Genomic DNA, 26,580 nt, shown 5'->3' with positions numbered 1-26,580 from the left:
ATTCTAATATAACACTACGGGGGATGGCAACTCGGGATATAGACTTCTAGACATGATTTTTAATCCATTTTAAATACTCAAACTTTTTAAAATAGAATATAATCTCGTAGAAAAAAGAATTGCACACCAAGTGAACGCTAAATAAAGATGTGCATAATAGTGCGCAATATTATTAGTACTTTAAAAATTTACATGTGTTTTTTGAGAAATCGGAAATAGCGTAAATTACTACTTCCGGTCAATGGAAATTACTCAAAATTTGACAGAAGGTAGAGAATTAGATCTTTTACTTACATATCAAATTTCATTTATCTATCTGAAATAGTACTCAAGTTATAGGCTTTTGAAAAATTCAAAGTAGAAAAAGTACCACTTCCGGTTATCGGAAATCGCTCAAAAGTTGATACGGATCTACGATTTTGATAAAATACTGATATATGAAATTTCATCAACCTAGCTGTAACGGTACTCAAGTTATCGTGTGTACACACGGACACACACACACACACACAGACAGACATACGGACAAGATTGCAAAATTATGTTTTTCCGTATCAGTGAGGTGTAAAGATTTTTTTTTTTGCACGATTACAAGACTTTCTCTATACTTCGTATATACGAGAAAGTAAAAAAATAATAAGCTATCATAATGATCTGTTTAAAATATTTTTTAAAAAAAAATCAAATAAATTTGTACAACAATGGTCTATTAATAATTATTTAAATTGAAATGTGTAAAACTTTCAATTTTTTTCTACTTTTCAAGGACTGAGATCCAAAAAATAATTTCACAGCTTCGAAGTGAAAATGGTGGATCATTGTCCAGGTTCACAGAAGATCTGCTGACAAGGCATATAGCAGAGAGGATCATAGAGAAGGATGCTGTGAGTAACAAGTTAATTTGAACCTAATGATATTATAGGATTGGGTATGGGTGGTCAGTACTTATTAAAATTATAGAATATAATTTTCTATCTGATATTATAATATATATATATATATATCTATAATATAACGCTGCTGGTAGTTGTCAGTCCTTCCTTCCGTCATCGCTATAGATTTTGGAACCATAAAAGTAAACATTCGCACCATGCTGTGCTTTTCAGTGCACCGCAGTGTCTTATTATAAGTATTAGAGTAGGGGTTGTTTATATAGCGGCATAGAGCTATTTTATAATTGCCACGGTTTTTACTCTTTCGCATAACGTCAAGAAAATATTAAATACACGCAAACTGCTAAAACGTATTAAAAAGATTAATGTCAAATATCATTTTCGTTTAGGTTCCCAGAAAAAGTGGATACATTTTAATAAGATAATAACAGTACGGTAGAAAAATCAAATTAATTTAACTCTTTTCTAATTTTGACAAAGGAGGTAATTTAAAAATACATTAAACTCACGCTAATAAAAAATGTAAATGCAAATATACGTTCGTCATAGAAGGAATTAGTGTTGCAATAATATAATTAGCAAAATGTGAATGCAAATTATTCGGATGTGTAAGAGGAAATTATTGTTAGAAAATTATAATTAGCATGGATTGATAAAAGGCAATCTTTTATTTATTTTATTCACTGAATGTAGGCCCTACTGTTTATTACTTATAATTTTTAATCAACTATTCAGCTCTATTATAGACGCGTCATCACGTTCATTAGGTGCGCAATGGTTTTAGTTATGAAACTCTATTGTAATTTTTTTAAATTTAAAGTACTGGAAAAAAATGCGTGAATGGATAAAGTGAAATATTGTAGGTAAAACACGGATATTTTAAATACTGCCTATTATTTATACTGTTTTCTAATTATTATTCTATCTTTCGGGTTTTATAGGAGAGGCGTAGCGAGGGGGGGGGGGCATATGTCCCCGGGTGCCGACCTTAGGGGGCGCCAAAGTGGGTTGGAAAAAATGTGCGAGGGGGGGGGGGGGTTGGAAATCGAAAGTTTTAGGGCGGGGGGGGGGGGGGGGGTGGAAGGGGTGCAAATCGAAAGTTTGAGGGGGTTGCAAATCACCGGAAAGGGCGCGATTCGGCGCTACGGGCTAGACTGTGAGCAATTTGCCTTTATGATTGCATTTAAATTGTGTTTATGTTATGAGTGTTGTGTTTGTTTTTTCGTTGTTTTTTTTTTGCGTTCGTTTGTGTTGTGTTTAGTTTTGTTCTGTTCCCAAGTTGGTACATTTTAAAAAGATTTACCGTGGCGGAGCACGGGATGCAGCTAGTATATATATATATATATGTATATATATATATATATATATATATATATATATATATATATATATATATATATATATATGTATGTATATATATATATATATATATATGTATGTATATATATATATATATATATATATATATGTATGTATGTATATATATATATATATATATATATATATGTATGTATGTATATATATATATATATATATATATATATATATATATATGTATATATATATGTATATATATATATATATATATATATATATATATATATATATATATATATATATATATATATATATATATATATATATATATATATATATATATATATATAAACTTATTAAAATTATGGCTTACCAGATTATATCTATGTAAATTTGACTAGTTTGCTCAGTACTCATTAAAATTGTACCTAAGCTAACCTTAACCAGAACCTATACCTAGCCCAGTTGTAAAGGTTATCTGTTTGTGTTGTGTCCCAGGCCACTAGCCAGCCAACCAGCAAATCAAACGAGCTGTCCACCAGTAAAGTCTCACGCACAGTGTCAGACAACACTTGCACCATCTGCAGGGAGCTCATCAACTACAACAAGGCTCAGACCCTGGACTGCTCTCATAGGTTCCATGAACATGTGAGTTTATACAGTTTGTTAACTTTTCCTCATACATTTCTTTAAGTTAAACCGTTTAACCTTTCCTATAATGCATTTTTAAAAAGAAAAAATTAACTCTGATTTTAAAAATTCAGCTCTTTTAAGATTAGTCAAAACATGCATGACCCTGTCAGTATTGTCCAAATATGTAAACATCGTAAATCCCATAATCACAATTCAGATGGTTTACTGTAAAATAAAAGTCATAACACCATGACAAGTTTTTAAGATGGAAAATGGTTTTCTAGCCATTAAAATCACCTTAATTAGGGCTTAACCTAATTACTATGACCCAGAGAAGTAAAACAAATTTGATGTAAATAGAAGCGAGTAGTAAGATCAGGGTTGACACATTAAAAAAATGTAAACAAAAATTTGACGAATTTCAGAGAATAATACTGGCTAAATTTTTTTTTGGACCGATCCACTTGCAAATACAACCACATTCTTATACAGATATTTTTTAGACCAGAAGTTTCCATCAATACATTTCTTCACTTGCTATTCCATTACGCCTGCTGAAAAAACTACATTCTGTTCCAAATATTTTTGGATTTATAAGGATTTTCCCCATGGATAATTTTTTCGACTTGCTATTGCGTTATCTAGTATAAAAAATAAATAATTATATAATAAACTCTTTGTTCTATGAAAAGTATATTGTGAACTTTTTGCTTATTTCAGTGTATCAAGAAATGGTTTGAGGAAGAAAGATCTTGCCCCAACTGTCGATCTTTTGTCTTGCCCAAAGATGAATACCCAACCCTAAGATGACAGCTCATCATATAGTTCGTGTAACCAATTTGACAAGGTGTAACTACTGGTAGAACAGCCATAATCATCATGTACATTAGATTAAAATTTTTATTTTCACTTTGTTTCTGCAGGGATACTTATGTTTTAATTTGTTGGGACCAAAAAAAAAAGATTACTTTTAGCTGTTTACATGATGGATAATTTTACCCATCATTAGTCTTTTTACCTATGTTATTTTAGTGAGCAACATTTTAAAAATAGCCTTTTTCTTACTTGTATAAAGCCAAATAATTTTAGAATTCTGTTGTTTCTTCCCTTGTTAAATATTTTGTTGGCTTCCAGTACTGTCATATTTTTAAAAAAAATAGTTTAAAAAAATATTAAGTCATAATTGTGGAGGTGCAACTGCTGAAATAAGTTAATGAGAATTTCATCTCATGTTTGACTCAACTTCCCTGTGGAAGATTTTCTTTTAGTTATGATTTTTATTGACACATTTTTTTTATTCTTCTGCTTTTAACCCTCTCTCTTTTCCTTTCATCTTTTCAAGCTTAATAATTCTAGTATGTACTATTGATTTTAATCATTTTGGTTTTTAAATTTACAACTTGCCTTGTCTCTCATTTATTAAATCTATTTCTTTAACTTATTAGACAAAGGCAGCTGTATATTTATTTACTCATTAGTTATCCAACACTAATCTTTCAGTAGTTTGATATCTCATAGGGTAATATCCCTTGAGTGTTGGATTTTTAAAAATATTTAATTTGACATGAACCGAATGTGTTTTTAAGCTACGTGTGTTTTTAAAGACATCATACATTTATGAAAGATGTCAAATGGTTCATTTAATGCAACTCACATTTTAAATTTTATAAAAGGGGTATCCTCTTGTCAGATGTAATTATTTTTTACAACTAAAAACAATAAAAATGTTATTTTAAAATTATTATTTGTTTTGTACTGTTATTATTGTTTAGTATTTTAAATTTAGATAAGTGATAATATAACTGACTTTATTATACATGGCCTTTCAGTATCAATGATTCACCCCTCCATATATTCAAAATACATTTACAGTAGTAGTTCCTTTTTAATGTATTATATCAATATTAAATTTTGAAACTTATTTGAGATAATCTAAATTTAATGCAAATAACTTGTATTCATTAAATTTGAAATGTGTGAAAAAGTATATATATTTTATATATTGTTATTTTTAAAGTGGGGGAAAATAAGCACAAAAATGACTCTGAATTTACTGGCTAATCCCATTTTAATAATGTATTATCTGCTAGAACTACAGACTCTACTAGAACATGCATAAAAAAAAATTACAAGTTAACACATAATCTATGAATTATTCCAAAGAACATCCAAGTCAAAAACAAAACTGCTTCATTGTGACTATAAGAAAAGAAAATAAATAACTTTTTACTCTAGCAATTTAATTTAATATTAAATGGGTGCATAATTGATTGTTGCAAATATAATTTTTTTCTATATCTGATGTTTTTATCAAAAATGAAACTACATTGACAATTATTTCACTTTAAAAAAACTATTTATTTCTACAAAGTCAATTGAGAACAGGTAAATATGTATAACAATTTAGAAAAAAACAACCATTATAAATTAATTGGAAAATGATTAGTTTACTGAAACATAATTATAATCTCACCCACCCTCTCGTGCACATTGTTACATAAAATCTTTCCCAATAGGGTGCACCCTCTCCTATTTAAATGATTATAAACAAAATTTGAATTTTTTGGTATTAAAAGTACTATTTATAAAATTCTTTGGAAGTAAGGAAAGACTGCTGAAGAAAGTGAGCATTTTATGAAAGCAAGCCTATAAAATAATATTGGCCAGACTTTAAAACATTTATCTGGCAACAAAGGGCGGGAAGGTTTTCTTATAAGCTTGGTTGGCAGTAGATTAGGAATTAGAATCTAGGCCTAGATTCTAGATCTAAATCTAGGCCCTAGTCTAGATTTCTAAATGCTAGATTAGATAAAGATATCTAGATCTAGTATTATCTAGGGGACTATAGAGTAGAGCTAGAATAGAACCATGCCATCTACATTAGAGATTAGAATCTAGATACTACTAGATAGGTTGTCGTAATAATTTATTCTATAGGCCCAACTAAATATTAATCGACTCAATATCTAGATCTATAATAATATTAATATTATTAACTATTTAGATCTAGTAGAAACTAAATCTAGATCTAGGCCTGCTAAACAATGACAGACCGATGTCCTGCTTATGGTGTACCAACTCTGATCTCTGAAATTATTTCATCCCAGCAGTCTTTAGAAGGAAAATCAGTTCGTGTAGTTGGACGGTAATTTTAAAATTCGAGCTAGACTCTATAAATCTATATGCAAGGTCGCCATAGGGTCATCTATCGTCAATAATATAAAATATAATCTTATTTAGTTAGGCCTACTAATAGAAGAAAAATTATAGATCTAGGCCTACAATCTAGGTTAGACTTGGTTAGACATTTTACACACAACTCTATAGTATAAACACTGTTATGATATTAATGTAATTAATTATCATGACATAAAAATAAGACATTTCGACCAGATAAAAATCAAATTATTTAAAAACTAATGTGATAATCACTATCACATAGCTTTTGATCATCACCCAATAACCCCATTTATTGCATTTAACAAAATGTCAAGATAATCAATTGTTTAACATATCTTTCATAATAGAAGCACTCAAAAATTTCACACCTACTCCAATGTCTCTCTCCTTAACACCTGACATGAAACTCATCCTAATGCTGTTTTCTTTCTCCCTCGACAACCTGAAGCCCCTTTAAGTCTCAAGTTCTTGTTCACATAAACAAACCTTCTCACAGCATAATACAAGATCTATTTCACTGATCCCAATAGTAACAGTATTTACACATCGTGAAATCCTGAGTGCTGCTAAGCTTGTTGAATGAAAAAAGCATTTTATATAGGCCTAGTCTTTTATTGCTAATCTGTCAATACACGCCCTGGCTGGGATGATCAGGCCATTGTTCAAATACCTTTAAAAATGAGCAGTGCATTTAGTGTATTGGCTGGCCAGTGCCAAAATATGGGTTAAATAATACTGTATGTGATAGCCTCCACTATGACGAGGTGGGTTACAGGACATTTCCCCCCTCCCCCCTTAAGTTTTTATCCTGACTCTAACTCAAACTCTATACCTATATATTTCCTTTATCCTAACCTTAAAAAAATGACCGAAACCTAAGCATTCACCTCAGCCTAAAACTTAACACATAACCAAAACCAAATCTAGACATTGGTTTTAGCCTAAGCTTTACCATAACCCTCACCCTGACCATAACACTAATTCTAAACCTAGCCATAGTTATAGCCCTAACCTAACCTTTACTCTAACCCTAGCTGTACTTTAAGATGTGTCGTGTGGGAGGGGGGGGGTCATACCCTGTTCCAGACAAAGTGAGACAATTCTTATAAAGAGCACAACATCTAAGGCAGTTGGCATCACTATGTTTATGTGAGAGACAGTGAGAGTGTTTGTGTTTGTTTATAAGTTTGTGTGTATGTGTGTGAGTATAAGTTTATTTGTATGAGTGAATGTGTTAATCAATAAAGACCTAATTTCATGATCATAATTGTATACAAACCCCCAAAATCTGCTAATTATCTTCTATTTTGGTTGGTAACCTGGCCAATGGCCTAAGTCAAGAACCACATATATATATATATATATATATATATATATATATATATATATATATATATATATATATATATATATATATATATATATATATATATAATTTACATATATTGACCAGAACTAGTCATTTTACTTATTTTTAAAAACATTTTCATTTCACTAATGTTCAACTCATGCACTTTCTCACTCCATATTCTTTTCTATCATAGTATTAATTTAAGCCCTTCTGGCTACTTCAGAATAGTTTTGATACTTTCCCCTTAAACAAAGTTGATAAATGGCAATTGATACTTAAGAATCAGCATCACCTTCAAAGATACATGACTCTAGTTATCACCCTAGATATCCAAGCATTTCTAATCATAAATCAAGCTAGCCATTACCTTGACCTGTTCTTTGATAGAAACAAATTTTTTTTTCAGCGTTGATCAACATGATATACACACAAATATTGTGATGCTATCAGAACCTAACAAACAAAATTGTCAAATCAGAGTGGACATACATCTCACAGACACTGACCAGTATGTGAAAGGATCACTGGTCATGTTGATAGGGGAGCTGGAGAAAGATGATGCCACAGGGGAGATCACTCTCAAACCAAGAGTAGCAAGGAGTGTGGGTAGGATGGACTATACACTGTACTGTAGAAGTGTTGAGGTTTTGAGAAAGTTTGATGAGATTTGTACTCAAGGTTAGTTTTTTTCCAAACTAGCAGACATTAAATTTTGTTTCCTACCTGCTTGAAGTTCACATGCAAACTCCTGTCACTTTGATTGCAAGCAATCACAGAATACAATCAATCTTCGAATGTTGCAAAGTTGCATTAAAATATGTATGGTACTTATACAACAAATTAAATGGCAGCTAAGATATTTGTAATCTGTAAGAATGGAAACACTGCTGAATGTGATTTCATTAACAAATGCTAATGTTAATTCATTTGAAGACATTGTGTATTATTTAATGAGTGCATCCTTATTGATTTCTCTTTATTATTATCAAATGGTTTCTTAGGGTGATTTTCTTTACTAAAAAGTGCCTTACATTATAGCAGCTGATTGGTCATTCAGTTCATATGAAAATAGGTATTGCTTTATACATTATGTATTACAGTTGTAATAATCTTATGCATTTTATATTTAAATGTTATTTATATTTAAATGTTATTGGTTTAATCAGGACAAGCTAAATCAAACATAATTCAAACAACACAACCATCTTGTTTTGAAAATTTGTTTTAATATAAAAATCACCATGTTTTAATGTAATCACTACAAAGATAATAAACCTGGCCCTATTTAAAACAAAATTGTAATATGGTTTTAAAAAATAATTATTTGTATGTAAATAAATAAATAAAACACAGATTTGAAAATTTTTTATTCTTTGTTTTGTTTAAATTTTCTATTTTTCACCTAACAATATAGGCAAAGGCCTAGGGTTTATTAATAATTATGCCACTTTTCTAAATTATAAAAACCTGTAATAATATTGAGTTGATTTTACAATAATTATATCAAAATAATTTCAGACTTTTAACTCAATGTGAGCTAATCTGAAAGCTGAAGTAACATTGAGTTTTATTATTTCAATTTTAAAATCTAATTTTTTTTTCTTTGATTTCTAATAGATTTTAGTAAGATTTAAAAAAAATGAATTTATGATTAAAAAGCACAATCAATTAACTTCAAAACATCAAACAAAAATATTGTTAAAAAAAAAGAAAACAACATCCAATGGTATTTTCCAACATAGAAAAAACAACAGCCAATAAATAAAAGATAGATATAAATAGAGACCAATAGAAATCTAAGGAAAACTAAAGCTATTTCCAAGGATGGATTCACACACAGGTTGGGGCGATTAAAGGTGTAACTAATGTTTTTATTTGGCTGCAGGTCTGGCTTAATCTTTGCTTCTTGAATCTTTCAGCAAATATTTGTGCAGATTATTTGTATTTATCACTGCTATAATGAGATTAGTCAGTAAATGTCCTAAACAATCTCAGGTTTGCCAGATAGTTTTCCCAAGCATAAACCAAAGTATTGATTTGCCAAATAATTACAGAAAGAAATCATGCATAAAATCTACTTTAGTCTAATATATCATTATCAATACCATTATAAAAAAAATCATTAAAATAATTTGCATCCCATCAAAGTGGAAAACCTGATACGAAAAGTTTTTTTTTACTGGCATAACAATCAGCACACAACTCCCATACAAAACACCAACATTAGAAGTTTCTCTCACTAGTGAAAATACATTCATGAAATCTTTGGCTAACAGTTGACACAAGATTGTCTAGCTTAACCTGTTGAGCTACCCTAGTCTGTCGGCACTTGGTGGGTAACTCCTCACCTGCTCAATAAATACAAGTTCATCTTGCTTTTAAAATCATATAATTACCCTCAACTGTCGCTCACACTAAAAACAATATCATTACCTAACAAAAATACCATTTGTTTGAAGGTATTTAATATAAATAGTACCTCAGTTTATTACTCGTTTATGAATATTAAGTACTATAAACTATAACAAAGTAGTGGTGCAATTAATATAGATTTGCAAAGACTAGATTTATTCATCTTTTTTATTGGGGGCCCCTTGGTTAATGTGCCCTTGCATATGAAGACATTGCATTAGTAAATTGGCAAATCTTAAACCCACCTTAAAGAATAATCTCAGTATAAAAATAGATTTTTAAACAGATGTTAATCACTACCGCATAAATAGTATTGTAATATTTGGAGGCAACCAAGTCTTTAAAAATTTAAATTTTTGTCATGCTAGCAACAAGTACAGAACAACCTGTGTAGATTAAGTACAAAAATAAAGCTTTAAGACTGTGATCAATGATTTTAAAAAATAAATATTTGATTCAATAAACTTTTTTTTGCATATTGCAAATTGAGCAAATAAAAAAAAATTGATAAGAGAAACTGTTCCTTTCTTGCGAACAAATCTTACTGCAACTAAACGATGATATACTTGTTAGTGTTATTTGATTATAAACTAAAAATGTAGACATTGGATTGTCGAGTAATTGTATGACATGGATATGTGGGAATATATGGACATAAAAAGTCTGTGTCTAGCTGAAGTAAGCATCACAGACTATGGCTAGGCACTGAGTGAAGTAACTCAAAGATGCTGTCCAAACATTTTACGTGTTGAGACCATTTATTCACCTTTTTTTTTTGTACTGCTAAGACTTAGCTGAAATCTACATTACAACATTTATTTTTACACACTTTTTTAGGGCCATACAAATGTGAGGATTGTTCAAAATATGATGGTAGCTCAAAAAATGGTAGTATTAGTCATGTGAGGTTAACCACAAAACTGTACCACGATTTCTATTACTTTTTTTTTAAAGAGTAAAAAGAGTATTTAATTGTGATCTTTTAAGAATCATGATTTTTTTTTTGTTTTTAGTTAATCATATAATATAGCTTTGTGTAATTAACTCCTTTCGATGGGTACAATTCGCTCCTTTACCCCTAAAAAAGAAGTGGTAAAAACAATGTAGAGACAGGGATATCACATGCAGGGAATTATGCTTGCAAAATTAGGTGCAACATTGAATAAATAGAGTGAGCAACTAAAAAAAGCATTGAAAGGAAGCATTAAATATCTGGAAAAATGTACAAGTGTTAGTTTCACCACCCTCAAAAAGTGGCTTATATCCCTTTACAGTGGTAGAAAAGGGTGTCGCACTAAACGCCCTTTTTTTTTGTCGAAAAGAAACCTGCGCAAGGGATAAAGTCACATTCTGTATTATGATGATTTATCTATAACTACGAGAGGGGGGATATTTTCTAGGGGGAAAAGATTTCTGTGGCAGATATATTACTTCTGGAAAATTGAATTTTATTTTCTCTTAACCATTGCAAGTGGAATCAAATTTAGTGTTAAATGCAGTGCAAAATAAACTATAGGGGTTATCTTCAGCAGAAGCTGTGCGAATGAAAAAATATAGGGAAGAAAAGGCTTGGGGATTATTTTTTGGGGGTTGAAACAGTAACTGTTTTTTTTTAAATAAAACATCACAGAAAAGCAAAATAAAAAAAATATACCAGTCGTACAAGGAATACAATATCCCTATCATTTTTTATATCATGCATTTATCACATTGATACCATATACAGGTGCTGATAATAAATTATGAGTTACAAATAAACCTAGCTAAGCTCAGTCGCAGTATATCGTACAAGTCTCAATAGATATAGGTCTCAGGCATATACTCTCACCATTGTTTTTTTTCTGTTGTATTTTGACATTTTTTTTTTACTAAAATTATTGAACAGATACAGATACCTAGTAGATCTATAGATCTACTTGATCAGAATGATAACATAGTTTTTATGTTGTTATTCTTCCAAAATTACATTACAAGAACCTTTGTTAAATACTTAAATAAAATATTCTGCACCTTTTAAGTACATAAACTTATATTCACTTGATTAACACCTTGTTAAATTAAGTTTTGCATTTTTAAAAACTAGAGAGAAAACTTTGTACAGTAAAGAGTTAACAGCCATGTTTGAAAATATGATGCTCAAAAATATAATCAGATGTATATAATGATCACATATGCTCACAAGAAAGATTGTTAAAAAAGAAAGATCGTTAAAAAATGTTAAATAGATGAATCTCTTAGAGTAATGGATATTTGACTAGAGCGTAACTTAACACTGATGGTTACTACTATTACTAGTAAGTTCCTCAACTACTTTTGAGCATTGTGAAATGCATTGAGAGTTAACTCCCTTATGAGAAGCAAGTCCCCTTGTGAGAGGTAACTCCCATTATGAGAGTTAACTACCATCGTGATCTTTCAAGTTAAAAAAAATACTGTTATAATATACAAGTTCAGTGTTTAAACTAAAAGTATGACTTAATCTCATGAAACTGAAGATGCCCTTTGATCACTCTCTCTCTGGTTCTGCCGAGTCAGCGAACTATCTCTTGATGGGCCTTTGGATCGGGAGCCTCTAGACAGCGAGCTTTCTCTGGAGTCACCCCTTGTCTGAGATCGCTTCCGACTTCGTTTGAATAATTTCTTTAAGCTTCCACCAAGAGTTCTAGATTTCTTTAAGTTGGGAGATGGAGGTGCCTCCATGGACTGCGGTCTAACCAGCTCCAAATCATCTGTAAATCACAGAAAAAGTTGGTTATTGCTTTGGTCCACAAAATAACTTATAATAAAAAGTAGTGTTATTATATATCAGTGCCAAAATGTTATTGAAATGTTTTAAAACTAAAACTTTACATTCCAGGTATTGATATATATTTAAAGACATAATATATATGACAAATGCATTACACTGAATTTTTCAACTTTGACAATCAAATTTACAAACAAAATTATGTAACTTTTTTATAACAACAATAATTACATTTTTAAGATGTTTCTATATAATAAATGGTATACTTATGATAAAGACATTTTTAAAAAAAATTAACAAATGAATATTATCATAAATAAGATATTAGTTGTTTTTGTTTTACTACATGATTCAGCATTGTTATGTTTTAATTTTCTACAAAGTAAACATTATTTTCATTAAACAAAACACAACAAAGTTCTAACTAGTAACTACCAAATGTCGTGCCAAAAGAAACACAGTAGCCAGACTTGCTACCTACGTCAAGCTTTAGACATAAAGAAAGCACATTGAAAGATAGCAGCAGCTTGCTTGCCCACAAGCCAACATGTTTAGATAGCGCTGAGGAGTATTTAGTTGCATGATGATGAAAGAAATTTTTTTTAATTTAACAGTGAAATCAAATTCCAGAAAATTTGCCCAGGAGAGCTCTTGAAGCTGGAATAAAGTATTAATTTTTTAAAACAGACTCAGCACATTCCACAAATCAAAACCATCACGTTTCTGGCTGTTTTAAATTTAATGGCATGAATTACTAATACATTCACACCCCCCCCCCCCCTCCCCCCCCAAAAAAAATCTTACGGTGAATAGAAAGAAAATGCAGACAGCCTAACCAAACAAATGTTTAAAACTGATACATTTCACAGTAAAACCATCCTGTGGGAGGCATGCTTGGCCCAGGATTATGATGGGGTGGAGGAAGAAGGGTAGGGGTTGTGTAGGGAAGGTGATTTTTTAAAAATCCATACATTTTTTCTTAAACTTAATGTAACATGATAAGTGACACAACTAAATTAAATGAGTGTGTACCTATGAAGTACTCTAGATGTTTTAATTACTTTTCCAGAGGCAGTTGATTATAGCTATAGTCATGTAAACAACTTATAACTCTACTAGACATCAGATGGTATTGCTTCCATAACATATCTTGCAAATATCTCTATTTTTTTTACTTATAGAAGTAATTAGTGAACTACTCACTTTCAGTGATAAGGCACAATTTAATAACTCATTAAAGCACACGCATTAGAGTATATCTACAGAAATGTATTTTTTTAAACCAGGATATATATATATATATATATATATATATATATATATATATATATATATATATATATATATATATATATATATATATATATATATATATATATAAAATCACATATGAATTAATATAATCAGGTATCATATTTAACATAATCAAGTGACAAGCTATAAATGAATTAGGGACATCTTACTTCTTCAGATAACATTAGATTTTGTGTGTGTGTGGCGGGGGGGGGGGGGGGGTGCATTAAAGAACTTTAAAAGAGGGTGGGTTGGTGGGTGTGAGCACACATACAATATTCACAGCAATACCAACAATAGCAGCCCTGAAAACATTTTTTTGTGTGCTAAATCCTGACACAGGGGATGAGCCCCCACAACAACTAGACACTTTAAAATTCGCCCCTGAAAGAAATCTCTGATACATTCAGCTAATGCATGCACATTAGTGGGCTTGAGTAGAAAATAAAAACAATTGTTTCATACATCAACTTCATGGTAATTAACTCTAAGTTTTCAAGATAGCACAAATGGATTTCTTATTAAATGCCAGCTTTGGAAAGAAAGAGTCAGGAAAGGGGTGGATGTTTTAAAATATAACTGGTGGAGCAGCTCAAACTTCAGTACTTTTAATTAAAAAAAATTGTATTAAATGTATTTTGTTAAGTGAGTAAGAGAAAGAGTTCAATTACTGTTTTGAATGAAAATTAGTATCACTGACTGCTTTATAATCAAGTTAGAATTTATTATTTATAGAATAGAGAACTGTAAATTGAGTTCTTTTATATATTTTCTGATAGAGAAAACTATTAAATGGAAATTAGTAGTTTTAAGTTGAATAGCTAAAAACACGGTATCCCATGCATTCAGTCATGTCACAGAAACAGCCAATCAGAAAGCAGTGTGGGTTGCACAAGGACACATTCAGGAATCATGTTGTAAGGACAACTGTGTGCACCTTTAGACTGCGGTCCGTACGCGGGTTCTGGGGGCTTCAGGTACGCCCCTTCCCGCATACTCAATGTGCGATCAGCACTTTGCGCACGCTTCTTACGGCCAAACTTTTTCAGAATGGCGCTGCCGAAACCACCTTTCTTTTTATCTGGAAAACGATAATCAAAGAGGAATAACTCCTAAGGATAAATTAATATCCTTCCGATGGAAAAAATAAGCCTACAGGCTAAAAATAAAATTGCAACTATTTATGGGTAAGCTTGGAATTAAATCGGTTATACCAACCCGCGGTCTATAAGCTGATGTATTTTTAAAAAAAGAACAGTTGAAAATAAAACGAAAGGATAGATTACCTCCAAAATATAGGAAGCAGAAACAAAAGTTTGTTATTAAAACAAAATAAAGCAACATAAGCCCTTAACACCGATTAGCTGTGAAACTTTGGCAATAAATATATCAAAATGTATATTTCTGTGCTGGGTGTAAAAAAAATAAAAATGGGGCTACTTGTCTACAAGGTTACATGTGGTTACCATTTCTTACACTGTACTCTCCTTCTTGTCTGCTGCTATAATTGAAAATAGATTCATCAATATGGTGGGTCACACTGATTTCAGTATTGAGCATTATCTTAAAGGTCAAACCACATTAACTTGTTCAAGGGTCAGAAATATATGTAAATAGCTTGCTGATGTACCAATTAAATAAGCTGAATTTAGTAATAATACGAATACGATAATACGAAACATTGAACCTGTTTACTATACAATTTGAATATTTAAATCTGATAAGGGTATGCGTGATTACTTTACAAATTTAACATAATTTAGAGCAGATTAACTATATATAGTACTTAGTACTTACAAGCCTACTTATTAAACCTTCTAAATAAACTATTTATTATTCCCATATTAAAAAATAAATCAAAATTTCTATCCACTGATTTAGTTGGCGGAATCTGATTGCTATGTTATTTTAAATCCACCCTGTAAAAATGGATGATGTAACATTTGAGATGTAGATTAGTCACAAGGCAAGCAATTTTCAGCTTAAATCTAAAGGGAGACAAGACAAAGTTCAACAACTGCGCAGCATTGTTTATATATAATCATAGGGAGAATATTTGGTTTCATCATGTTTATAAAAAAATTTGTTTAGAATAGAAACATCTGCTTGTGTACCTAGGCTGGTCAGATTTATAAAAAAAAAAGACAGACTGCAATCAAATTAGAAAATAAACAAAACCTGAAATACAGTTTTAAAAAAAAATTAAACAGAAGTTAAAAGTAAACAAAATGTGTTATGAAACTCAAAATATTAATCATTTTAGTTCATAGTCACTTGGAATATTGTTGCTTTTTCAATCTTTTCTAGAATCAATGACTCATTCCAACCTCTTGAGTTAAAATGTGTATGTTTTAAGTGAAATAGAGAAACCCTAAACTTTATTTTAAGATTACGCAGCTGTCCATAGATGTTAACGAGCTGTAAGTAGGTGACGCAGCTAATGACAGAAAATGAAAATTAATGAACAAAAGCAGAGAGAAGATTCACATTGAGTTATTATTTGTTATTTACTTGCCAGCCGAGATGCCACAAATGCTATTTTTTTTTTGGAGACTGTTTTCATCCATTAAAAATAAAATCCAAACCATATTTAAAGATATCAAAACCAATTTTTCTTGAGGATTAAACTGGTTCATCTATTCATTTTTAAATAAGCTTTTTTTTTAAATTATTATGTACTTATAAAAAAGAAAACAGCCCCAAAATAGAACAAACCAAAAGTTTAGTCATGTGATCACAAGGGGTTTTGGCAGGGGTTATGACAGCTACTGTAATTTTTTTTTTTAATCTTCTGTGTTGTATTACCAGGTTTTCCACAAGGATAGGATGATAATTTTCTCCTTTAAGCTGAAAATTTGTAACACAATGACAAGCACATGTCAAATGACATCACCCAAGCATTTCTAATTTAAGTACTTTACATATTTTTGTGAAATAGAGAAACCCTAAACAATTAACTTTTACTTAGTTTTCCCCAACTGTTTAATTTCAGAGAAAATTTTGTAAATTTAATAATAAAACAATCATTCGCAATCTTGTGCAAAAAATTTCACAAGTTATACAATTTGTAAAACGAAATAAATGTTAAAAAGCAATATTTTACTTTAAGGAAACAAATGAACTTGAAAATCACTTTAATTTTATCTGTCAAAACAAAAAACTGTAAGAACACTGCAAACTGATTAAAAATAAACAAATTGAATCCCAGTTGAGGTCAGTTTGGCTTGAAAGTTGAATAGGTATCCTGAGGTTTTTTTAAATGTTGAAAACCATGTTACTGATCAGAGAGGGTTTATTGGTATTTTGTTTGGGGGGGGGGGGGGGGGGGGGAAGAAGAGTGGGCTCACCCATCTGTACAAACTTAGATGGGAAAGGGCAAGTTTTTAATATACCAGTACAATCCAAGTTATGATTTAAGAAAGGGAAAAATTCAGGCTAAAAGGTTTGGCTGCACCTTATGAAGAACTCATGCTGTTGTTTCATAAATTAGGATAAAAATATATTTTAATTTAACATCACTTATTTATACAATTTATCTTTAACAGAAATATTTATGAAGCACAACTTGATTTTAAAAATAATGTCTAAATGCATCAGCTATTTTTTTTTAGAGAAAATGTTCCCAAATAAAGATGTGAATATGTAGTAAGAAATTTTTTTTTTAATGTTAACTCTCAAAATTCTAGATATACTTATTTTCTTCTTCTTCTACATTCTTAATTAAGTTTATGGTGGAGGATTTAAACAACAAGTCCAACTTCGTGGATGAACTGGACTGTGGTCTCCAGATCCGCAGGTGCCCCATGTAGTTTTTCCTTGAGTGGGGTGTGTAGGGGCCAGTGTTTGTAGATATACTTATAAATGTGAACACAATCTTAAGGCTTTTAGACATATTGCAGCTGTGTCTGCTACATAGGCAACTCTTTGACAGTAGCAGCAGCTTCTTGTTACATTATTAAGTACCAACTGTTCACCAGCAAACTGACACTATCAACATTATTGACTGCTCCAGCTACGTTCTTGATTTACAAACAGCAGCTACATTCTTGATTTACTAACAGCAGCTATATTCTTGATATACTAAAACCAGCTATATTTTTCTTTTATTAGCTATACACCAGACTGCTAGTACCAACCTAACGCGCAGTAAAACTCATACAATAAACGTTATAATCATCATATATTTCAAACAAGAAAACATTTATTTCCTACCTTTCAGTGCAATAGGCTGTGGCTGTTGGTTGTACGACTGATTAACTTGGTACTGATGTGTGGCATCTTCCTCAACATCAGGGCTCTCAATGGTCTGTGTACAAATCAAGAAATTTTAAAAATTTGAAATAAAAGAAAAAAAATGTTCTGTGTCATGTAATTTACGCAACAAGTTGTTAGGGTATAACCTATTTTTTTCCTTATAAAATTATATAGGTATTTATTCCATTTGTTTTTTATATTTACTTAAACTCAGCTTTTTAAAATGTTGGATCTCAACCAGTAGTTTAAAAAGTGAGAGTGGGATTTTATAAGATGTTTTTGAGAAGGTTGTATAAATATTTTTCGTTGATGCTTTGTTTACCTTTGGCTTAAGACGTGGAGACTCCAGCTGCATGCATAGAAAATATTTTTTTATAATAGCAAGCCTAAAGAAGTCATAAAAGTGGGTTTGACAGTCAGTGTATTATGCTTGTTGGTTGATTGAATAGGTATGTTGGTCAGATCACTGTGTAAGTGGTCCATTCTACACCTTTAGTCGTAAAATTAGTGGGGCTTAGTGTTCATATCTGTAGACTTGATGGTAATGTCAGTAGGTTTTAGTGGTCATATCTAATGGCTGTAGTCATCTTAAATGGGCTTGGTGATCATATTTAATGGACTTTGTGGTCATATTTAATGGTCACACTACCAGGTTAGATAGTTAATTCAGTAGTTGTTATGGTCAATGCAGAATATTTGGTGCTCTTATATTTTTTATGCCTTGTTAGCATAATTTATTTTGCATTATTGGTCAAGGGTTTTTATTTTTTACAATTTTTGGTTACCTTTAGTTTAGGGCGTGGGGATTCCTGCTGCATGCATACAAAAAGATACATTTTTATAGTAATTGTCCAAAATAATTGGCTTATTAGTCAAGTTTGTTGGTTCAGTGTTCATGTTGATGGTCTAGTCAGTTTGCTTAATGGTCAAGTTTGTGGGTCCAATGGTCAAGTTGGTTCAATGATCTAGTTAATTTGTTTAATGGTCAAGTTAGTTGGTCCAATGGTCAAGTTGGTTCAATGGTCAAGTTAATTTGTTTAATGGTCAAGTAGTTAATGGCCCAGTCAGTTCAATGGTCAAGTCAAGAAGTTCAATGTCTAAGATTACCTTTGCTTTAAGACGTGGAGATTCCTGCAGCATGCATATAAAGAAAATAGTTTTGTAGAAGTTCGCCCAACCATAAGGTCAAGTCAGAAAGTAGTCTATTCAGTGAATTTAATTGTCAAATTTTTAAGTTTTGTATAATTAACTGAATGAGTTTAATTGTCAATTCAGTAGGTTTAAAAGGTTAGGGTTACCTTTGGTTTAGGACGCGGAGATTCCTGCTGCATGCATATAAAAATATTTTTATAGAAGCAGACAGTGAAAGTCAGACAAGATATGTGGCGGTCAGTTTATTGGATATAATGGTCACATCAGTATGTGTGATGGTCATATCCGTATGTGTGATGGTCATATCCGTATGTGTGATGGTCAGTTTATTGGATATAATGATCAGTTTATTGGATATAATGATCAGTTTATTGGATATAATTATAATGATCAGTTTATTGGATATAATATTCATATAGTATGTGTGATGGTCAGTTTATTGGATATAATGATCAGTGGATTGGATATAATGGTCAGTTTATTGATATAAGGGTCATATCAGTATGTGTGATGGTCAGTTTATTGGATATAATGGTCAGTTTATTGGATATAATGGTCATATCAGTACGTGTGTAGATCAGTATCTTTGAACATAATGGTCAGTTCGTTGGACTTAATGGCCTTATCAGTAATATAGTGGTCAGTGATATCAGTGATAGATTTAACAGCAAAGGTTACCTTTGGCTTAGGACGTGGGGATTCCTGCTGCATGCATAAAAATATTTATAGTGTCTAAATATCAATGGACTTAATGGTCACCAATGGATTTATTTTGTCAGATTGTTTTGTATTATAAATCTGGTCAAAAAGGTTTGGTCAGTCACCAGGCTCGGAGGGTCACACTTGGTTTTTTATAGCTCTCAATTGGTGTTGTCACAGGGTGGGATAACGTGGTTGAGTGGTAGAGCACATGACTGTGAACCAGATGGCCACGAGTTTGGTTCCCAGACTCTGGTGTATAAGTCAGGACTGGGCCCGGACTGCACTGGTGAGTAGCTGACTTAAGTCAGGTGAACTAATGACTGATCAGACAATACTAAAGATCAGATAAACTCTACTTCATCTGGACCACAAGCCCAAAATGGGTAGGCTATTTTACTAACCAGTAGGATGGACCTAGTGGTCTGATTTTAATAGTCAGGTCAATGTAGTATATGGCAAGTTTGTCTGCTACTTTGGCAATACAATTACCTGATAAAATCACTAATTCAAAGACAACCCTATAATCTAAGTAGCATTGTGGACTATTTCAATGTAGTATATGTAAGTATGTATGTTACTTTTGCAATACAATTATCGGATAAAATTCCTGTAATTCAAAGACAACCCTATAATCTAAGTACCATTGTGGACTGTTATTGATCAGTGTCAGAAAGTTAACCAATTATAGGATATTATTTTTTTTAAAATTTCTACCCATAATATATAGTTTAAGAAATATTTATTACAATTATTTAACATAAAATAGTGGTAATAAAAATAAAACTTTCATAAGCTGATTTAATAAAAAATTGTTTGCTAAGCAGCGCCCCATTTTTTAAAGAAATCATTTTTAGATAAACATTTAGCGAAAGTAGTTTTGATAATTTTAGAAGTATCAGTGAATCAAAAGGGTTATCTAAGCTAAATCATGCAATTAATGTTCATGCTAGAATAAAAATACATTTTTATGTACGAGTGTAAAATGTTTAGGTCAGGTCAGCACCAAGAATGTTTTATAAAATACTAACACAAAGGGAGGTAAAAATAAAAAGTAGACAGTCAAGAACTATAACTCTTTTTAATTTAAAAAAAGTGGTGAATCCAGTTCCATATATTTAGCATTACATTTTTTCTTGTGACTTATTTTAGGGTCTTATTTTAAATTATACAAGTGAAAATTCCTACTCTGTTTTTAGTCTATAGACTGAATGCTGCACCTAATTCAAATAAGCTACCAATAACAAACAGTTGTATCTATGTGTTCATCTGTGAATCAATTGAACAAATTATAAATAAATTTATATTATTAAATCAATTCCTCAAAATGCAGAGCTAAATATTTTTTTTGCTAAAGATGGGATCACAACACTGCTGATCATAACTGTTTCTCTCATGTGCTACGATTAAGGTAATAACTCTGTATTAAAAGTGATAGTTTGCTTCTCAATGGCCTCTTACCCGTTTGACCCCTGTTATAATTATAGTACTACTTTTGGCATGGCTTCGAGGCTGCCATGACCTCTGCTGAATATCCCTCAGCGCTGCGGCGGCAACTGAATCTTCTCCGTTGATTGTTTCTGGAAGAGAATAAAAAATGACAAGGCCGCATGCAGTTAGGACAGGCGAGCAGGGGGGGGGGGGGGGGGGGGGAAATAAGAGCTCCACCACTACACTACAGTCAAGCAGAGTTTCTTTCAGGCATTTCTTTTAGGAGGGAGTACTGCCCCCCCCCCCCCACCCAAAAACAAAAAGAAAAAAAATTATATTGAAAATATATACTTTAAACAGTATCTCCCCCCCCCCCCCCCCCACCACCTCCTGATCTAAATGTCCGAAAGAAACACTGCAGTAACCAGATGCTGAAAACAAGTCATGTGATAAGAGTTAGCCAAGTAGTATTTTACCAATTACCAAATAAGTCATGTGATCTGAATCTGCAAAGTTTTCATCATGTGATGCTCAAAGCTAGTTTTTTATTAAAAACTTCCTGTATCGCTATCAGCGTAAGGCAGTTTAATTCAATTTAACAGCAAATTTTAACATTGTTCAATTGTACAATCTAAAAACATTCAAGTGTTTTTCAACTTAGTTGAGCAAACAATTTTTTGCTTAGAAGAACTTGAATAATTTGAAATAAGAAAAAAACAGATAAGCTTGTGTCAATCCAAATGAAAAAAAAGTAACAAATATGTGTACATTAGTATTTAAGTTCAATTTAAATTCAGTGAAGTTTATTTAAATTTCATAAGCATTTTGGCTGATTGGGTTTTCATCAACTGCCCATACCCTTAAGTTCAGGATCAAAGTGTAGCATTATCAATAAGGTGTAATAAGTAAGTGGTTAAAAGTGGCTGAAAAAATCTAGTATACAGTAAGCTCACACTGGCTGCTATCCTAGGTCATACACTTTATTAAACCTGTTTATTTCTTTACCTTTTCTCTTATTGTGTTTTAGTTCAATATATGTCATTTAAAAATATATTTTTCTTATTAAAAATGAGTGATAAAAATGAGTGGGATGGCATTTTGGGGGCTGGAATGGATTATTGACATTTAATTTACTTCAATGGGGGAAATTGCTTTGAGATACAAGCAAAATGACTTACAAGCAAGATTACGGAATGAATTAAGTTCATATCTTGAGGCACCGCTGTATTTCAAAGTTATACTTCAGAATACCTGAGTAGTGGTTAATGTTTTGTTTTTATTTGATAAGTTTTGAACTTTTAAAACTTTTAAAAAAAAATATTAACTTGTTTTATTTATATTAACAAGTTTTTATAATATAAACTTTTTTTTAAAATATAAACTTGTTTTTGTAATAAGGAGAAACTGAGCAAAATATAAGAAACTGCCAAAAGCAATATTTTAAAAATTCTTTTCCATATACCAAAGCTGATATCCAAACTCCGAAAGATAAATTAATTTAAAAACAAACACAAGCAATAAAATAATGTATTTCTTTTACCCCTAACTTCACCTTTAAAAACTAGTAAAATTTCCCTGATTCATAAACTGTTGCCTATTTTTTTTATTTTGTTTACGTTGGACAAAAATTAAGTAAGTTCCATCAGCGATTTAGAACGTATGTTTACTGATTAACAAAGTGAAAGAAAGTAAATCAGTCAGTGCATGTCAGCTGATAACATAAGACTGGATTAATCTGCATGATATACTTCTGTTCCTCAACCATTCCAAAAAAAAAAAACAACATAAACACAAAAGGGGGTGGGACCATATGACTTTTAAAATTACAACAAAACATTCCAAAATGCTTGAACTCATCTACACGTGTTACGTGGATCACTGCAAGAAATACACAGCTAATGTGTTTGTTAGTTGAGTTATGAACCAATCAAATTCAAATACACCATTGGCCAGGTAACGGGAGTGACTTCCCTTTATACTTACAGGGATCTGATGTTGCTTTGAGCCTGTGGCAACAGAGAAGACAGTACAGTGTGGGTGGGGCCTCAGTTGGCTGATGTTCATATTATTTTTACACTACTCATGTGCGGTGCATGATTAAATATTTGGTGGATTTTTTTTATACCAGTGTATGATAATAGAACCTTCTTAATAAAGGGGTGTTACGTTACTGGTAGTTGTCTAAATAGACACATTGCTTGCTAATGTAAATGCTAACCACAACCCTAACTCCAATCCTAGTCCTACAACTACAATATGCCTAACCATAATTTCTAACCATAAAACTAGTCAAGATTACAATACTACTAACAACCTAACGCTCCTATTTTTGGAAGACTCTATTATCAGTGGCGTCGCTTGGTCGGGTGTCACCCAGAGCGGCACTTTGTGGTGCGTTGTCCCCCCCCCCCAAGAAAAAAGAATATATATATATATATATTTGTGTGTGTGTGTGTGTGTGTGTGTCGGCCTACATAGGTCTATAATTTAAATGTATGTGTATTAACTTTAATCAGTGCAGACTTGATAGTAATGATGTTAAGAATACAGTTGGATATAGCAATGTTATCTTTAAAGTTAGCAGGTTTCTGTCATGGTGTCACCCCCACCCTCTTGTAATAATTGTCGATTTTTACTTAAAAGACTATTTAACTTTAATTAATCACTAATGGATCTGGTAAAAAACAATTTTTTTTCTGTATATTTTGCAATATTTTTGCAATGGTTTCACCCCCCTAAATGGTGTCACCTGGTGTCCGCACCCCTCACCCCGCCCTTGCTATGCCTTTGTCTATTATCAGACATATGTATCTTCAATCATCCAAACATTTAATGTGACAATGAAATTTGTGTTCAACATAACGACTGTGTAATAAACAAAAAAAAAATGTTTTAAAATGTGGGAGGTATGGTGGATGGTGGTAGGGGGAGAGAAGCAAGCATAAAAAGGCATGGATGAATTACCTGAAGACACATTAGATGGGCTGTCACTGTAGGAGAATTGTGGAGAATCTTCTGCATAGATGTTTTTCTCAACATAATTAGGTGAACCTAGGGAAAGAATTTAAATAAGATAGCAACATCAACATAACTCTATAACTCAAAGCACCAAATTAGACTTTTTAAAATGTGTGTTACAGCTATTAACATCTGATTATCTTATCTTTAAATCAATAAAGCTTAAAGTAATTATAGAAGTGATCATAATACAACATTATTAATGTAGTTTTCATAAATACAGGTTCCCTAAATATTTTTTGCTGGCATAATTTATTAAACAGCTGTTAACAAAACAATACCATCAATACTATAAAATCTATGGTCAAAAAAAAAACCCACTATCAGTAACCCTAAGCCATAGTCACATTGACTGGTATAATATACTAATTATCCAGATTTCTTTAATACATAAGGACAGTTGGGGTCATGGTAAAGGGCAGGGATTTGAGTCAGGGCAAAGGTATGGTCCAGCGTAAGGCCCTGGCTAAAATAGCTTTCATGTGCCTAGTTGGTTAATATCAAGTTCTCAATCATCTTTTAAAACAATTAGGAACTTCTATTGTGTAAAATTAAACAAATAATGAAGTAAATTACCTGTAAAATCTATTTAGTGTAGCAGTCATTAAATTAATTACTATAACATTTACTTTAAATTCTAGATTGTATACCACAGAATAATAATTAGCAGCTTTTACTGTTAACCCTCTCCTGACTGATTATTTCAGCATTTACTTTTAACACTTTTATGTTCAATCTTTCTCAGCATTTACTGTTAACCCTCTCTTCTTTAATCATCCCAGCAGTTACTGTTAAACTTCTATTATTTAATCATAAGCAGCATTTACTGTTAACCTTCTGTTGTTTAATCAATCCTAGAATTTACTGTTAACCCTTTTATTTAATCATTCCCAGCATTTACAGTTAACCCTCTCATATTCAGTCATTACAAATGTACCATCAGGGCCAGGATCATGGCGGCCATACTGAGGTCGCTGTGTTGTGGTTGTTGTCTTGGTAACTACAGTGCCACCTGGGGTGACTGAGCGGGCAATCTCAATGCGGCGGCGGGGTGAGAGCTGGTTGTTTGAAGTGGTTGTCATGGAGCCCAGCAAGAGATCTGCTTCCACGGGGTCCATGAAGAGAAACTGTAGAGAAACAAGATGGCCGACATGGTAATTTTGATCCCAATGAGGATGTCAACTGACTCTAATGATATTTCAACAAACAGGACCAAGGACCCGTTGATTTGAAATATACGTCACTGCTAATAACTAAAAGTCAAATTTTTTAAGCTGTCCAATTTGAAAAATAAAAAAAATGGTCCCATTGAACAAGGATAGACTAAGTTTGATTGTTGAATAGACCTCCATAACACAATCAAATATTACTATGCTGTTGTCATGTAACTAACACAGGGCCTTACCTCTGCTGTGACAGTTCCAGCATTGTACTCAAAGTTTCCAGGCTGTGGGTGGAGCCTAAGGATCTGGCGACTACTTGGGGTCTTACGCAGGTCTTCAACATAAACAATGGCCTCGCCAAGAAACTCATCTATCACAGAAATTAAAGGGGTTTATATAAAACTTTAACTCTATATTCAAAGAAATAAAACAATTTTTTAAGTTTTAGTAAAAAAAATAATTTAATTTTAAATTTAAACAATAAAGAAAAGCACAAATTTTAAGTATGCAATGTCAAGGCCACTGACCTCCTTCAGCTTTGTCCTTGTCGTACATCTCAACCCTGACTTCCTGTGACTCCTGTGTGATGTCACTAGACAGATGATAAAACAACTTTAACAGACGAGAAATTTAAAACAGATGCTCACTGAAAGATATCTGCACCAGAGCATCTCAAATGTTTTGGTACAAGGACCGGGGATAGTTTCATCAGGGAGAAACCACTATAGATCTTGACGGAAAAGGGTCAGAGTATTAAACGCATAATACATGGCCAAAAGTGGAGAATGGGGCCATATATAGCCATTTGAGATTCACTGATTTAGATACAATTAATCCACTATCATTTCCTTTACAGGGTTACATTACAAACCTTTTTCAAAATTTCTAGCAGTCTTTGAGACTTTAGTGTTTTAATTATTAGCACATTGATTATATAACAAGAAAATTTTACAAAACAGCGTTGCCTAAATATGTATAGTTTAATTGGAGACTGAGACATTAGTGTTTAAATTATTAGCACATTGATTATATAACAAG

General features: G+C 31.8%; 3 protein-coding genes across 5 annotated transcripts in view; 2 read left to right on the top strand and 1 right to left on the bottom strand.

Annotated features, from left to right (window-relative positions):
• LOC131931932 (uncharacterized) overlaps positions 1 to 4,578 on the top strand; it is a 49,458-nt gene extending 44,880 nt beyond the window's left edge. For all 3 annotated transcript variants that reach the window (XM_059288765.1, XM_059288767.1, XM_059288766.1), the window contains 3 exons: positions 767 to 884; positions 2,709 to 2,858; positions 3,564 to 4,578. In XM_059288765.1, coding sequence (XP_059144748.1) covers positions 767 to 884; positions 2,709 to 2,858; positions 3,564 to 3,653 — 358 coding nt within the window. In that variant the 3' untranslated portion in view covers positions 3,654 to 4,578. The remainder of the gene's footprint in view (positions 1 to 766; positions 885 to 2,708; positions 2,859 to 3,563) is intronic.
• A 983-nt stretch (positions 4,579 to 5,561) lies between these two features.
• On the top strand, positions 5,562 to 8,579 carry LOC131931934 (uncharacterized). The gene is made up of 2 exons (XM_059288769.1): positions 5,562 to 5,988; positions 7,781 to 8,579. Exons 1-2 carry the CDS (start codon positions 5,888 to 5,890, stop codon positions 8,055 to 8,057), a joined length of 378 nt encoding a protein of 125 aa, XP_059144752.1. The 5' UTR covers positions 5,562 to 5,887; the 3' UTR covers positions 8,058 to 8,579.
• Position 8,580: 1 nt separating this feature from the next.
• Positions 8,581 to 26,580, bottom strand: part of LOC131931931 (phospholipid transfer protein C2CD2L) — a 41,151-nt gene continuing 23,151 nt past the window's right edge. Inside the window, exons 10-22 of the mRNA XM_059288764.1 lie at positions 26,070 to 26,134; positions 25,785 to 25,912; positions 25,317 to 25,506; positions 24,326 to 24,412; positions 21,392 to 21,510; positions 19,910 to 19,936; positions 19,378 to 19,404; positions 19,187 to 19,210; positions 18,865 to 18,891; positions 18,402 to 18,428; positions 18,038 to 18,131; positions 14,763 to 14,906; positions 8,581 to 12,515 (exon numbers count right to left, since the gene is read on the bottom strand). Coding sequence (XP_059144747.1) covers positions 12,268 to 12,515; positions 14,763 to 14,906; positions 18,038 to 18,131; positions 18,402 to 18,428; positions 18,865 to 18,891; positions 19,187 to 19,210; positions 19,378 to 19,404; positions 19,910 to 19,936; positions 21,392 to 21,510; positions 24,326 to 24,412; positions 25,317 to 25,506; positions 25,785 to 25,912; positions 26,070 to 26,134 — 1,207 coding nt within the window. The 3' untranslated portion in view covers positions 8,581 to 12,267. The remainder of the gene's footprint in view (positions 12,516 to 14,762; positions 14,907 to 18,037; positions 18,132 to 18,401; positions 18,429 to 18,864; positions 18,892 to 19,186; positions 19,211 to 19,377; positions 19,405 to 19,909; positions 19,937 to 21,391; positions 21,511 to 24,325; positions 24,413 to 25,316; positions 25,507 to 25,784; positions 25,913 to 26,069; positions 26,135 to 26,580) is intronic.

The sequence above is a fragment of the Physella acuta genome, unplaced genomic scaffold (genome assembly GCF_028476545.2).
Source record: "Physella acuta isolate Inbredline_101_S28 unplaced genomic scaffold, ASM2847654v3 ptg002059l, whole genome shotgun sequence".
Taxonomy (NCBI): domain Eukaryota; kingdom Metazoa; phylum Mollusca; class Gastropoda; family Physidae; genus Physella; species Physella acuta.
Note: the sequence above shows the minus strand (reverse complement) of the source record. Positions and strands in the feature narration are given on the sequence as shown.

What these genes read in the sequence shown, in the direction of transcription:
- LOC131931934 (XM_059288769.1), top strand. Translation starts at nt 5,888, where the DNA reads ATGACAGACCGATGTCCTGCTTATGGTGTACCAACTCTGATCTCTGAA. An exon ending in TCAGTTCGTGTAGTTGGACG is followed by an intron (nt 5,989 to 7,780) that starts GTAATTTTAAAA and finishes TTTTTTTTTCAG; the next exon opens with CGTTGATCAACATGATATAC.